The following is a 14,063-nucleotide window of genomic DNA, read 5'->3' as shown; positions in this document are numbered from 1 at the left end:
TTGGTTTGTGGTCACCAAGTCGGACAAGTGGGTTTCCTCCGGAAACTCTGGTTTCCCCCACAACACAAGACCACACTCTCGCGCAATATCGTGCCAACGAGAGTGATTAACATTAGTTGAAATAGCTTGTTTCACAATTGTTGTAAAATTAAAAATGTTCAAACTAATTTATTGAGAATAGAGGTGAAAAGATATATACATACAACTGTGACAAGCAGAAGAACATTGACGTGTTCATCTTCACTGCTTGGCAACAGGATTTCCTCTGCCTTACATGGATTTGTACCGGTGTTGAATGTCAGGACTATAGAAAGGATAGAGAGAATAGAGAAGAGAAGAAGGGAGACTTTGGCTGAGAGGCATTCATATTTTTCCTCCGCCTTACAGGGGGTTGTGCCAGCGTTTAATGTCAGGACAAGAGAAAGGATAGAGAGAATAGAGAGTAGAGAGGAAGTGAGAGTTTGGCTGAGAGGCAGTCATATTTCTCCTTCACCTTACAGGGGGTTGTGCCAGCATTGAATGTCAGGACTAGAGAAAGGATAGATAGAATAGATAGAAGAGAGGAAGGGAGAGTTTGGCTGAGAGACATTCATATTTCTCCTCCGCCTTACAGGGGGTTGTGCCAGCATTGAATGTCAGGACTAGAGAAAGGATAGATAGAATAGATAGAAGAGAGGAAGGGAGAGTTTGGCTGAGAGACATTCATATTTCTCCTCCGCCTTACAGGGGGTTGTACCAGTGTTGAATGTCAGGACTAGAGAAAGGATAGAGAGAATAGAGAGAAGAGAGGCAGGGAGAGTTTGGCTAAGAGGCATTCATATTTCTCCTCCGCCTTACAGGGGGTTGTGCCAGTGTTTGAATGTCAGGACTAGAGAAAGGATAGAGAGAATAGAGAGAAGAGAGGAAGGGAGAGTTTGGCTGAGAGGCATTCATATTTCTCCTCCGCCTTACAGGGGGTTGTACCAGCATTGAATGTCAGGACTAGAGAAAGGATAGAGAGAATAGAGAGAAGAGAGGAAGGGAGAGTTTGGCTGAGAGGCATTCATATTTCTCCTCCGCCTTACAGGGGGTTGTACCAGCATTGAATGTCAGGACTAGAGAAAGGATAGAGAGAATAGAGAGAAGAGAGGAAGGGAGAGTTTGGCTGAGAGGCATTCATATTTCTCCTCCGCCTTACAGGGGGTTGTACCAGTGTTTGAATGTCAGGACTAGAGAAAGGATAGAGAGAATAGAGAGAAGAGAGGAAGGGAGAGTTTGGCTGAGAGGCATTCATATTTCTCCTCCACCTTACAGGGGGTTGTGCCAGCACTGAATGACAGGACTTGAGAATGGATAGAGAGAATATGGAGAGAGGAAGGGAGAGTTTGGGTGAGAGGCATTCATATTTCTCCTCCACCTTACAGGGGGTTGTGCCAGCACTGAATGACAGGACATGAGAAAGGGTAGAGAGAATATGGAGAAAGAGAGGAAGGGAGAGTTTGGCTGAGAGGCATTTCTATTTCTCCTCCACTTTACAGGGGGTTGTGCAAGCATTGAATGTCAGGAATAGAGAAAGGATAGAGAGAATAGAGAGTAGAGAGGAAGGGAGTGTTTTGCTGAGAGGCATTCATATTTCTCCTCCGACTTACAGGGGGTTGTGCCAGCATTGAATGTCAGGACTTGAGAAAGGATCAAGAAAAGAGAGAGAAAGAGAGAGGAATTGAGTTTAAGGCAGTCATTAGCTGCGAGGTGACCTGATTTCCTCCGCCTTACAGATGTTTGTACCTGTATTGAATGTCAGGACTAAAACAAGGGTTAAAAGAATAGAGAAAGAGAGAGGAATTATGGTTTAAGATAAAGGCAGTGATTGGCATGCAGATTTCTTCCCCCTTACAGGGGTATTTACCTGTATTTAATGTCCAAACTAAGAAAAGAAGGAGAGAAATAGTGAGAAAAAGACAATTACAGAAATATTGAGGGAAAAGATGTGTTTCAGAATTTAACATGTCAGCAATTGCAATTTGTTCGAGTGTAATATGAATATAGAGGAAAGGTTATGGGAGTGACAGATGATGTTAAGATAGACAGTTAACTACCACATCTATTCAGCAAATTTAACTCGAAAACTGCAGAACATTTAATGCCACTCCTCATAATTCTTTAATAAACAATTCACCTTTCCCTCCTGTTAGGACTGTGTGCAGTTTGTCCTGGTACAAGTCGTAGGCAAAGGACATCAATACCTGCAAGTAAATTTATACATGTCAAGCTTACTTTACATTTATATGCTTATTAATCTGCTTTTATAATGTTATAATTGAAACATTAAAGCTCATATTTAGCCTTGACGAACATTAAACGTTAGAAAAAGTTACAATTGGTTTAATGCAACCACTTTGTTTTAAAAAAATGACAATATCCGGTGTAGGAGTACAAACAATGCGGTGAAAATAAAATAAAAACTGATCAAGTAGATCCAGCATGTTCAGCATGTTTGTTAATTTAAACTATTCAGCTTCAAAATATATACAGATGGAAAGAAGCCAATAGTCCGAGGTGCCGTACAACCATTCTTTGATTCACTGCCATGTGTTAAAAAAGAAGAGCAGATGTAACACTGAGTTAAAAGTCATTTTCAAATAGGTGTGATTTGCCTCACTCATATAATCAGTATTACCTGGAAAAATGGCATAGGGTAGATGATGGTCAGGGTTAGACCTGTCACAGGGGAGAACAGTCGGACGCTGCCATCCTGAAAAATACATCAAAATCAGGGCCCTGTTTTGATTAAGATTGTAAGGCTTATGATAGTTAATTTTCAGGCCAAATCTCGTTTTGGGTGTAAACTCATCGAGCACTCTTAAGCAGATTTAGGTTTAAGGCTAAGATATCTTTTTGAAACATGTGCTCTGGCCCCGTTTTAAGTAACTTATAACAAGATCTCAGCACACTATTTATTATTGGAATATTTATTTTTGTGGAGACCATTAAAGGAAATCGTCTTGATCATAATCACAGTAAACTTAGCATTAATATTTAGGATCAAGTTTTGGTAAGTATTTTTGCTAAATGAAATAAGATAATTACGATTTTTACACATCAGATTTGCCAAAAAGTGGGGCAAGGATTATAAATGGAGAATGATCATTATAATGTCATACGACTCCAAACCGGAGGCCTGTTTCAATAAAGATTTTAGTGTACTATTTCATAATGGTAACAGAACTGTAATATATACCTCAGTCGAACCCAGTATTCTAGTTTTGTTGCCTTTACCCCGACAACACATCAGTCTCTTGGTTTCCGACTCCACTGCCGCAAAGAAATTGTAAAACTGAAAATGTCAAACAAAAACGATGCATAAGGCCACAATTAATAATAGTTCTTTTGATCTACACTGAATTACAATTTAAAGGGTGGTAGGTAAGTTGGTTTTTCCCTTTTTCCTAACCCCTTAACTCGTGAAAAAAAGAGGAAACAACGGGACAGTGTGGTTGTGGTGGGAAACAGTACCCTTAGGAAACCAACTTAAGTGGCTTGCTGGCCACCAACCAAACTTACTTGTGCCCAGGCTGGGAATCAAAGCCGGAACGCCCTGATGAGAAACGAGTGCGCTAACGGACACATTTGCTAGCTACAGTACCTGGTTGAGAGTGTAGACAAGAATGTCCTTGTCTGTCTGTAAGAAGAAGAACTGAGAGTCCCCCATCAGTGACATTTGCTGGATCCGCTCTCCAATATCCAACCGCATGAACTGAAGAAAAAACATTCATCACAAGTCATACAAATTGCAGTAAAACTATTTGAACTATTTTTTTACTGTCTGAACCAAATGGTTTCCGTTTTCCTATGTCAATTCAAGCAACAGTTTCAGTAAAGGTTATTGCATGAGTAGAAACAAAGATCTTTAAACTAAAATTGTATTTTTGTAGTCTTTTTGATACAAAGTTTTGTTTTCAAAGCTTGTTATGCTACTGTTGCCATATAACTTTGGTAAGACACTACTAACCATGCCCCAATTTCTCGAAACTTCTTAAGCTTAACAGGCTTAAGTCGCTTATTTCAATTAGCCCAATTACATACTGAAAATGGATTTTGATAAATGAAAAATGGTTTATTCTGATAATCATACAGATTATTTCTACATCATTTTACAAAATTCTTGAAGAAATAAATATAACACATTTTATAGAACAACAACAAAAGTGAGATTAGCTTAATCCTGTTATATGGGACTTAAGAAGTTTCGAGAAATTGGGGCCATACCATTGGTGATACTTTGCATTTTTATACTGTCAGCATTGTCTGGTAAATAAGTCCTGAGGAGGTATTCACAAATGCAACAAAATTTAACCGAGTAATTAAATTACAAAACAAACTTATAACTTGATGGTTATTTTTGGAAACAAGAACAGATATTCCCCATATTTATTCATTATGTTCCACAACATTTGACGTTAACAGATATGGAGAATGTGGGTGTTATGTCCATGACGTGAACATTTTATTCAAGTTTAATGAAATTTTTTCAAGGGATTTAGGAGTACCAAAGTGAACTAGAAATCTATAGCTCAAACCTTTGACCTTGAACTGTGAACGTGACCTTGAGCCAGTCCTCTGGAGAGTGGGTTCTGCATATTGTGTAAATTTGGTTAACATTTAACCCAAGTTTCATGAAAATCCTTTCAGAGGTTTAGGAGTTATGAAGCAAACTGGAAATTTATGGCTCAAATCAGACCTTAAACTGTGACCATTATCTTGAGCCAGCATGCCTGTAATATCACCTGGATACTGCTAGTAACCTTGACATGGTGAACATTTCACCCAAGTTTCATGAGGTTTATATAGCAGATACAGGGTGGACATAGCTTACCCTGCACAGCTCGGGTAGACACAAAATAATGTGTTATATGTTTTTTTTAATGTTATTTTTGTCTAGAGATCTCTGATTGCTTGCTTACTACTTCCACCACCAGACTCTTTTTTGCAAACGGCATCATATTTGTTACTTACAAGCTGAAATGAGTCCATACGCCAGATGCGAAGTGTGCCATCATGTGAGCAGGAAAACAAGAGGGTATCTTGCTTATGGCACTCCAAACCTGAACAGTGAATATAAGGCAATATTAAAACAAGTAATTAAATCTTGATGAAAAAAAATTTAGAACAGTTTTTCAAGGTATTATAAAATGCAAATTTGAAGTCCTTTTTCCATGAATCCTGTCTTTATATGAGCATTTTGAAACCTAAGGTAATATAATTTCTCCCATTAACACAGTTAAAGATTTTCACATAATTAATTAAGTAGCTTTACACCCACTATGAGTCTATAATCTGAGTTATTGAAGGTTTACCTTTTGTGCTAGTTGTTATTGATTTAAATTAAGAGCTTTTTGACCGAAACTTACTGTTTTATACCATGTTGTCAAGGGCAGCGTTCAATAACTAGTGTGCGTATAAGTTAATATAGCAATTTATTTACAAACAAGTAATTGAATGGCTAAGCTCCGCCTATTTGTAAAACATTCAAATATTAATATATTTAAGTACATTTTACCATCAATACTCTGATAGAAGGAAAGTTGCAATGAAATGAAGTTTTGCCATAATGAGTCTTGAGTCGGAACTCAGACTTGAGACTTTTCGTAATCACTGCCCCTGGAGGTGCGGATATTTTGAGCCAAGCACGAATTCTTACCTTCAGTATTAAGAATTGGGTCTTTTAACATCCAGTTCAAGGCAACAAGGAATTTGAGCCAACAGGGTTTGACTGTAGGCTTAAGTTTAAGGAAAATACTTAAAATGTTTTATGAATTATACTAACCAGCCCTATATATTAAAAGTGTATTCTAATTGGATACATTGAAATGTTTATTTGAGCATATGATTCAAACCTGTGACGGGTCCATAGTGGGCGATGAAGGAGTTCATCAGATTGAACACTGACCCGTTGAACACCTAAAACCGAACATAACATTCAATAGCATGAATTTGTAATTTACAATATATACAAGCTGAAAAAATATGTGCTTAAATAGGAATTTGACCAAAAATAATGTTATTTGATGATTAGGTACTGTATAATGTGTCAAACTGTGATACAGGGACGCTTGTGACAATTTTCATACTTATGTCATCTTGTTTTCCAGAGATATCTAAGAACTGATAAATGTTTGCATGAACAGCTTCTACATTCCAATTTATTCCGCTAGCAAAGTATTAAAACCTTAAAAGAAAGGGAAAATATCTGCTTCATTTTCATAAAGGGTGATAAAAAATGAAGATCTGAACTGAAATTTCAATTTTGAGTATTTTTACTCTAAGCTGTTGTGGTTACCAGGTATGAAAATCTTAAAAAATGAAATTATACATGTTTTCATTTGACATAATTTGAAGTAGTCTTCATTTTTTAATCAACCATATAACAGAAACAATTATGGTTCACAATAAATTTTATGCTGTAAGAACTAAACTGTTCATATGTAGATCATAAAAAATATTTGAATGTTTACACTATGCTATACAGCCAAAATATGCCCGATACATTCTAATTATATATATAAATATCTTTCTAATGCTGTACCTTAATTTTTCCATCAGCTCCTCCTGTTATCAGGAAATCATTTTGTGGATAGTAGCAGAAACTGAAACAAAACAGATGTTTAAAGTGACACTTGTATTTAAAATCATTATATACACATGCACGACAAACATAAATTTTGTGTGATAAACCTTTAACTATTAACTGAATAATCCATCTATGGAAAATATTAATAACTGATAACAAGTTTGTAACAATGTATTTAATAGCTGAAAATGCACAAATATTAAATGACTGGTGGGTCCTAAAAGATTTACAATGATCAATTACTATTGTCTCATTAGGCAGAAATAACATCTTTTCTACATCTTTCTTTCTAATTAAACACGGTATCCTTCATAAGAACCATTGTTTTTATTATTTATTCATCCTTTTCAGTAAATTAAAACAATTGTGTTAATTAAGATACATCTTATTAGGAAGTAAGATCTTTAAAGAGACTCATTTATGTTTTAAAGTGTCAGACATTGATTCTTTTTTATTTCATGTGAAATGTAAACTTATAGCAATGATTTAATATCTACTAGAAGCAGACATGTGAACTCTACCAGGGGAAGACAAAATCTACCACTTTTTAGACCCTTCTTAAAATTGAAATTAAAGCTCTATTTTCAATAATTTTTGAAAAATGTAAGAAAAAAGCACTTTAGCCAAAAAGCGTTAGCCTCAGACTCAGAACAGTAGTGAATACGGTATGCGCGCCGTGGTTAATTGTCAGACACCTACCATTTCAAGGGACCGCCATGTCTGTTTGGTAACCTGTGTAAAGCTTTCCTTGTCTGAAAAACAAAACATATAACTGTTCTAAGTCTTTGGCACATTTAAAAATAATTTGAAGCATATTAAGCATTTTAATATGCAAAAAATGTAAAACGGTTTGTTGTGACAAAAGTTGTTATGTCACTTTAAAGGGACCTGCTCATGTTGTGACACCAAAAACTAGTTCTGTCTGTTATACATTAGAAAACATCTATGTTTTAATTATGTTTTTTTTATACCAAAATTGCCGAATGAATACAAATTTAAGTATAAGAAGAACATCTGGTTTTAGTCAGAAGCAAAACCCACACAGGAACAGTCAAGAAAAAAGTCAGATATTTTAACCACTCAGCCACAGGCTTTCATACATAACTTAATGGATACATTAACCTTTATTAAATACCTTGAAAGCATCGCATGAATATGTCAATCAACCAATCATGATATTTGCCAAAAAATTTGTAACAACAACAGTTTTGAAAAATCGTGGACTTTTAAAACAATATTTGAGCATATATCAACATTTGCTGAAAGGTTCCAGCTGCCCTTACCTCAGTTATAACACTCCTGATGATTCGACACACTTTATTTCATACTTAAAAAATAAAATCCTTGAAAGTGCCTTTTGCAAACCATGCGTGTGTCCCTTTAAGACTATATACCTTTAGTTGTAGCACAGAGAGTCCATTGCCATGCTGCAGAACAATTTGGTTGTTTTCTCGGACCAGCTGTATGTCGCGGATCCACTGAAAATTTTGAAACAGTCATTAGGCCTAAAAAATACTTTTGGTTTGGGTGACCTGACCCTTCCTACGCAACAGGCGCCAACTCTACTGTTTTTATAGTCCGCTGTAAAAATTTATATCTTATTTTTTTAAGAGTGTGTTCTAATATTCAGTTTAAAACATTTATAGCTTTATACAGAATATTTCTTTAAAAAAAATGATGACGATAACATTCTTACATAAATCCAAATAAAAAAAGTAAAATTAAAAAAAGCCTACCTACCCTACATGGTTTTAAAAAGAAAGTTACCCTAACCAAACCTCTTTTGTTTTTGCCTAACAAGATTTCCATGAATCCGATGGGTCATTTGTTTGGAGTGCTCATCATTTTTCCAGTCTAAGTCACAATGACCTTGACATTAGACCTCAGATCAATAATGGTCATCTACTGACCATGACCAATGTGCATACCAAGTTTGAAGATGACAATGCCAACACAAAAAGCAAACGTTTAATAATTCCTTGTGTCTTTGGGTGGAATGAAATAAACTCTTTTTAATTCTACTGTAATGGTGATGATCTTCAACTTAAAAAGTAATTAGCAATTGCCAGTGTTGTTTTTTGGTTCGCATCTATCATCATTGCTCACACAACGATGATGATGATGATGATGATGATGATGATGATGATGGTGTGGTGGTGGTGGTGTGATGATGATGATGATGATGATGATGATGATGATGATGATGATGATGATGATGATGATGATGATGATAGTGGTGATGATGATGATGATGATGATGATGATGATGATGATGATGATGGTGATGATGATGATAATGATGACGTTGATGTCAAAGTCAAGGACAACGATGACAATGCTGATGATGATGATGATGATTAGGGTGTTTACAAAACTTACATCATTTCTTGTCAGCTCCGCATAAAACTTTCTTCCCGGCACAATCTTTGCTGCATGCTAAAATTTACAAAATCAAGCTCATTTTATAACAAGGGACCAGATATACCAAGTTTTGTGTAAATGCCTTTAAAGGTTTCAAAGTTGTGGCCAATATGGAAGAAAAATGATAAAGATTTAAAAAAGCATATGATTTTAATAGGTACAACTAAAAAGATTAACCCTTATAAATAGGTAACTGAATTAACAGCTATGTGGCCACAAATTCCCAACAAAATCCCCATGCCAAAATAGCACTATTTTTTATCAGTACCATAATCATTTGCTTTTTTTGTTTCAATCAATAAAATCAAATGTGTAATTAAAAGATAGGCATTAAAATTAAACAAGAGCCATCGTAAGACAGCGCGCTCGACTACGCCGCTTTGACTTAGAATACAATAACGATGTAATAATACCAAGTTTGGTCTCTTTATGTCAAACCTAACCAAAAGTATTTGATACATAAGGTGACTTTGATGCTGCCCTCCCACCAGCCCGCCCAAACAATGACGCAATAACTTGATTTCCCATTATGAAAATGTGGTTAAGAATATATACAAATATGCCTTTCAAAGGAAATTAAAAAAAAAATCAAAAAAATCAAGGGCCATAATTTGTATTTAACTTGCCCTTAACTTTTACTTGCCTAAAACTTTAACCTAAGTCAATCAGGGGCCATAACTTGTATTAAGAATATGGAGTTATGTAACCTCATTGGGTGATGGTCCTGAACAATTGTGTGAAGTATTAAGTCAATTGAATGAAGGGTATAGAAGTTATTAAACAATATCCCAACCTGCCCTAAAACTTTAACCTAAGTTCCATAGTCAATCAGGGGCCATAAGTTGTATAAAAGATAATATGTGATGGCTCTGAACATCTGTGTGATGTATTAAGTCAATTTAATGAATGGTATTGGAGTTTTAAGTGAAAATCCCAACTTGCCCTTAAACTTTAACCTGCCCTAAAACTTTAACCTAAGTCAATCAGGGGCCATAACTTGTATTTAGGATAATATAAAGTTATGTAGCCTCATTGTGTGATGGTCCTGAACAACTGTGTGAAGTATTAAGTCAATTGAACAAAGGATATAGAAGTTATTAATAAATATTCCAACTTGCCCTAAAACTTTAACCTAAGTTCCATAGTCAATCAGGGGCCATAATCTGTGTAAAGAATAATATGGAGTTATCTAACCTCATCATGTGATGGCCCTGAACAACTGCGTGAAGTATTAAGTCAATTGAATGTAGGGTATTGGACTTATAAGTGAAAATCCCAACTTGCCCTAAAACTTTAACCAGACGCCGATGCCGGGGCGAGTAGTATAGCCCTCCATATTCTTCAAATAGTCGAGCTAAAAACAAACAAATTGGCATTAACCTATAGTGTTCCCTTAAAATTGCCAATGCTTCACATATATATGTAATATAGGTTATAATAATATGTAGGTTTTCTGCACAATTCAAACTATGAAGACATCATTGCTATGAAAAAATACCAGGTAAAACGCAATGATTTCTCATGAAAACTGTAACAAGACAAAATCTATAACCTCTGCCCCGTGTATTTTCCATTCCTCCACAAATCCAATGCCGCCAGCGTACACCTCGTCTTCTTCTTTGTTGTACACCAGACTGTGGGAACAGAGCAATAGAAACAGAATTACATGGATAATACATGAACAGTTACATCTGCCAATTGAGTTCAATAAACATGTTTGCAAAGAATATTTGCTGTTTGGTTCCCTGCTTGCAGTGTATGCCCTGTGTTGCAACAGGGATATAAAACAAAACAGTATGCTTACGTTAGGAAACGCTAGCCCTACTGAACGCATTGCTGCTCTTTGTTTTTTCCACTTTTTAGCATATCCAAACTAAGCTTGTATGAATTTACTTCAAAAAACATTGTATATACATGAAGATGACATGGACTAAATGAATGAAAATTACATGGACAGCACAAGTAACAAAACAAAATGGACTGCTGGGGTGGAGTTAACCTGTCTACAAAATTACACATCCGATTTCTTGTGAAATTGTGTATTATCTATTGTTACCAAAGTGTTGTCTGAAGACTTGGAATGCTGTCCACCTCCACAAAGTTGCGGTTGAAGTCTGTAAACACTCGCAGAACGAGGTCGGAGGAAAACGTAAGGTACGCGCGATGCTTTAACACGTAAGTGATTGCAGTGATCTCACACTCTGTCTCAAACCTGCAAAATATTTTGAAAGAATTTATGTTATACTGAGATTTATAAAATTGGAATACATTAATACAAGATACAAGAAAATCCAAATATACAAAATACTGGTACAGGCACAGGACCAAACATTTAACTTTGACCAACTTAAACAGCACAAGGATCAAGGCCAATAAGACACACAACAAGACATACAGCAAGAGCCACAGGGGTTAGGAAGTCATTCAAGCCAATGCTAGATTAATCAGAAGGGCATCTGCATCTGATCTTGAAATGGATTTTCAGTATCTGGTTTTTTATTTTTTCATAAGGCCTTGTGATGATTCCTCACATGCATGCCTAGGCTCTAATATGTGAGTTGCCAGCATTGTTTCTGCTCAGGATTGTTTTTATTTTAAAGTGATTCTTCAGCTTTTCTAATGGGCAATAATAAACATGAACATTTCGCACCACATGTCTTAATTTCTAAGCAAAATTTTACTTGGGAAAATGTAGCCCATCCGACATTTTGAAAATGTGCTGTCATGTTTGATATGCAATGAAGTTAAGTTTTACTAGAAAACAACAACAGACAATTAAAAATTAACCAACCCAAGATACTTGCAGACTCCCATATCGTTGGTTTCCAGAATCCAAGCTCGTACCCCTTGGACAGCTCCCTTGTTATATTGGGCTGTGAAGATGTTACACAATTTAGTGCCTGTATGCACCATGCTTCGCAGTTCGCTGGGGTGTCTGAGGGTGTGCAGCAACTACAAATACATTAAAACAAGTCCAGGAAGATGTTTAACACATCTTGGTACCCATTTTTCACAAGGCTTTGCAGTCTGTGAAATAACCAGATATTGAGACCCCAAGCCCAAATAACCAGATGACAGAAACATTTTTTTTGAAAGGCAAAAAGGAAAACATTGAGTTTTATTTGTCCTTGTCCTGGATCAAAATAGAAAACTAATGGTTTCAAACAAATGACTGAATCTGATTAGTTATGTCTCATAATCTTAGACAACACCTTCCTGAGTCTTGATCTTAGATAACATTTTTGCGAGTCTTGATTTCCAAGACTCTAAAAAAATCATTCAGAATGTTTTTACATGGTAAACTATAAAGTATATAGTTCAGGGTTCTCAATAAGTTTCAGTTGAATAGTTTCAAATAGTGAAGTTACCAACCAGCCACTACTTATTGAATTTAAAAATTCATTAATTTTTCGAAATTTGAACCGGCCCAATTGCCATTTGAACCATACATTCTGGCCGGTAGTCATTCTTATTGACAACACTGATAGCTACTTTATTGCAGAACAGAATCTGCAGCTAAAAATAGTGAAATATATTCGAATCTTCACAAACAATGTTTTCAAACCTGAGGCCCAACATCCAGGGTTAACCCTTCATCTGATTTTTCTGAATTTTCTAGCCGTTTATGGACTTCTTCTGTCAGGGAATGCCAGCTTTTAAGTTTGTCCCAACGAGCAGCTGAAACAGTTACACATTTTCATAGATCACACAATGAAATAAAAAAGATGAAGATGCTTGAAAAGTTAATAAATCTAGCAATAACATTGTTTTCCTAAGAAGAAATAAGAAACTGTTTTTTTTTAAAATACAATAAGCATGTGTATACAAGAGTTTTGAATAAAGGATTCCATGAATCAATATTTCACAGAAATAACACATCTGTAAGAAATGGAAACTCAAGAACTTACCACTATTACGTAGCTTTGTCATTTTTACAGTTATATTTTATATCTGATTTGCCATTTTATTTATTCTTATTTTCAGTCTGAACTCTGCTTCTGAAATATTAAAAATATAGAAAACCATAAACATATATGTTTTTGACTAGTTCGTACTGTTCAGATTATTTTAAAGCACACGATTGTTACAGATTTACATCATTATAAGTCTTCGTAATTTGTCAGTGAGGAAAGTCTTCAGCCAAATCAATTTTCAAATTTTTGGATTACGTGATTCTGGGTTATTGTTGACTGTACACGTTATTTTACAAGACAATTATAAAGGAATAAAGATTTATATGAGAATATAAATAATAATAATAACAATGAAAGGTTATGTCAAATTTCCACCCAATTTACTTGGTTTTGAAGTTTACCGCAACCATTTTCTCAGGGTGACGTCACAATAAAATCACGGTTTCCAGGCGTTTGCAGCTTAAGGCTGCATTCAACCAATTTAAATTTGACATTCAAAAATTATTTAAAGATATTTCTTTTAGAAGTCTTATAAATACTGCATGTTAATATAAACCGGAAATAAACACACATTGTAACCAAATAAACATCACTTAGTCGTGTTAAGTCAATTTGTGCTATCGAATAAACAAACCACGCAGTATGTACTAGCGAATTCCCGGCGCGCGCCCTCCCTAAATTCGCCCAAGTTTGTTATTTTAATATAGGAAAGAAAAGTAATAAATTACGTCTAAACTTCACTGTTTCGACCTAGATATTGTTCAAATTTTCTTCGAGGTGACGGGAATTGAACCAATGGCCATGACAATAGTAAAAGCGACGACGGGGAGGTACATTTATGTATGGTGATTGGATGGGTACGTACGGGACATGGATTTGAAAAAAAAACCGGCGATGGGAGGTGTATTAACGAAACGGGGATTGCTGTGATTGTGATGAAAACGACGGAAAGGACACTTAAGGGGATGGGGTGACATGGATGAAGGGGGTTCAAACAACGCCGCCAGCCCAGGAGTTGTAGCAACGGCATGAGCGGGGGGTGGGGGCAGCAGCGATGCAGGAACTTAAAACAGCGATGTAGGGTTGTAGCAATAGTATTGTAAGGAGTAACAACGTTGATT

At 35.8% G+C, this 14,063-nt stretch overlaps 1 protein-coding gene across 1 annotated transcript in view; it reads right to left on the bottom strand.

The window, feature by feature from the left end:
* Positions 1-13,020, bottom strand: part of LOC128240971 (uncharacterized) — a 94,645-nt gene extending 81,625 nt beyond the window's left edge. Inside the window, exons 1-16 of the mRNA XM_052957958.1 lie at positions 12,937-13,020; positions 12,594-12,706; positions 11,820-11,980; positions 11,085-11,240; positions 10,581-10,662; positions 8,987-9,043; positions 8,002-8,085; positions 7,307-7,359; positions 6,563-6,623; positions 5,874-5,937; positions 4,993-5,081; positions 3,623-3,733; positions 3,218-3,313; positions 2,657-2,731; positions 2,156-2,222; positions 204-304 (exon numbers count right to left, since the gene is read on the bottom strand). Of these exons, the coding sequence (XP_052813918.1) occupies positions 204-304; positions 2,156-2,222; positions 2,657-2,731; positions 3,218-3,313; positions 3,623-3,733; positions 4,993-5,081; positions 5,874-5,937; positions 6,563-6,623; positions 7,307-7,359; positions 8,002-8,085; positions 8,987-9,043; positions 10,581-10,662; positions 11,085-11,240; positions 11,820-11,980; positions 12,594-12,706; positions 12,937-12,958 (1,392 nt within the window). The 5' untranslated portion in view covers positions 12,959-13,020. The remainder of the gene's footprint in view (positions 1-203; positions 305-2,155; positions 2,223-2,656; positions 2,732-3,217; positions 3,314-3,622; positions 3,734-4,992; positions 5,082-5,873; positions 5,938-6,562; positions 6,624-7,306; positions 7,360-8,001; positions 8,086-8,986; positions 9,044-10,580; positions 10,663-11,084; positions 11,241-11,819; positions 11,981-12,593; positions 12,707-12,936) is intronic.
* Positions 13,021-14,063: the final 1,043 nt, after the last annotated feature.

This window comes from Mya arenaria, chromosome 7 (assembly GCF_026914265.1).
Source record: "Mya arenaria isolate MELC-2E11 chromosome 7, ASM2691426v1".
Classification (NCBI taxonomy): Eukaryota; Metazoa; Mollusca; class Bivalvia; order Myida; family Myidae; genus Mya; species Mya arenaria.
Note: the sequence above shows the minus strand (reverse complement) of the source record. Positions and strands in the feature narration are given on the sequence as shown.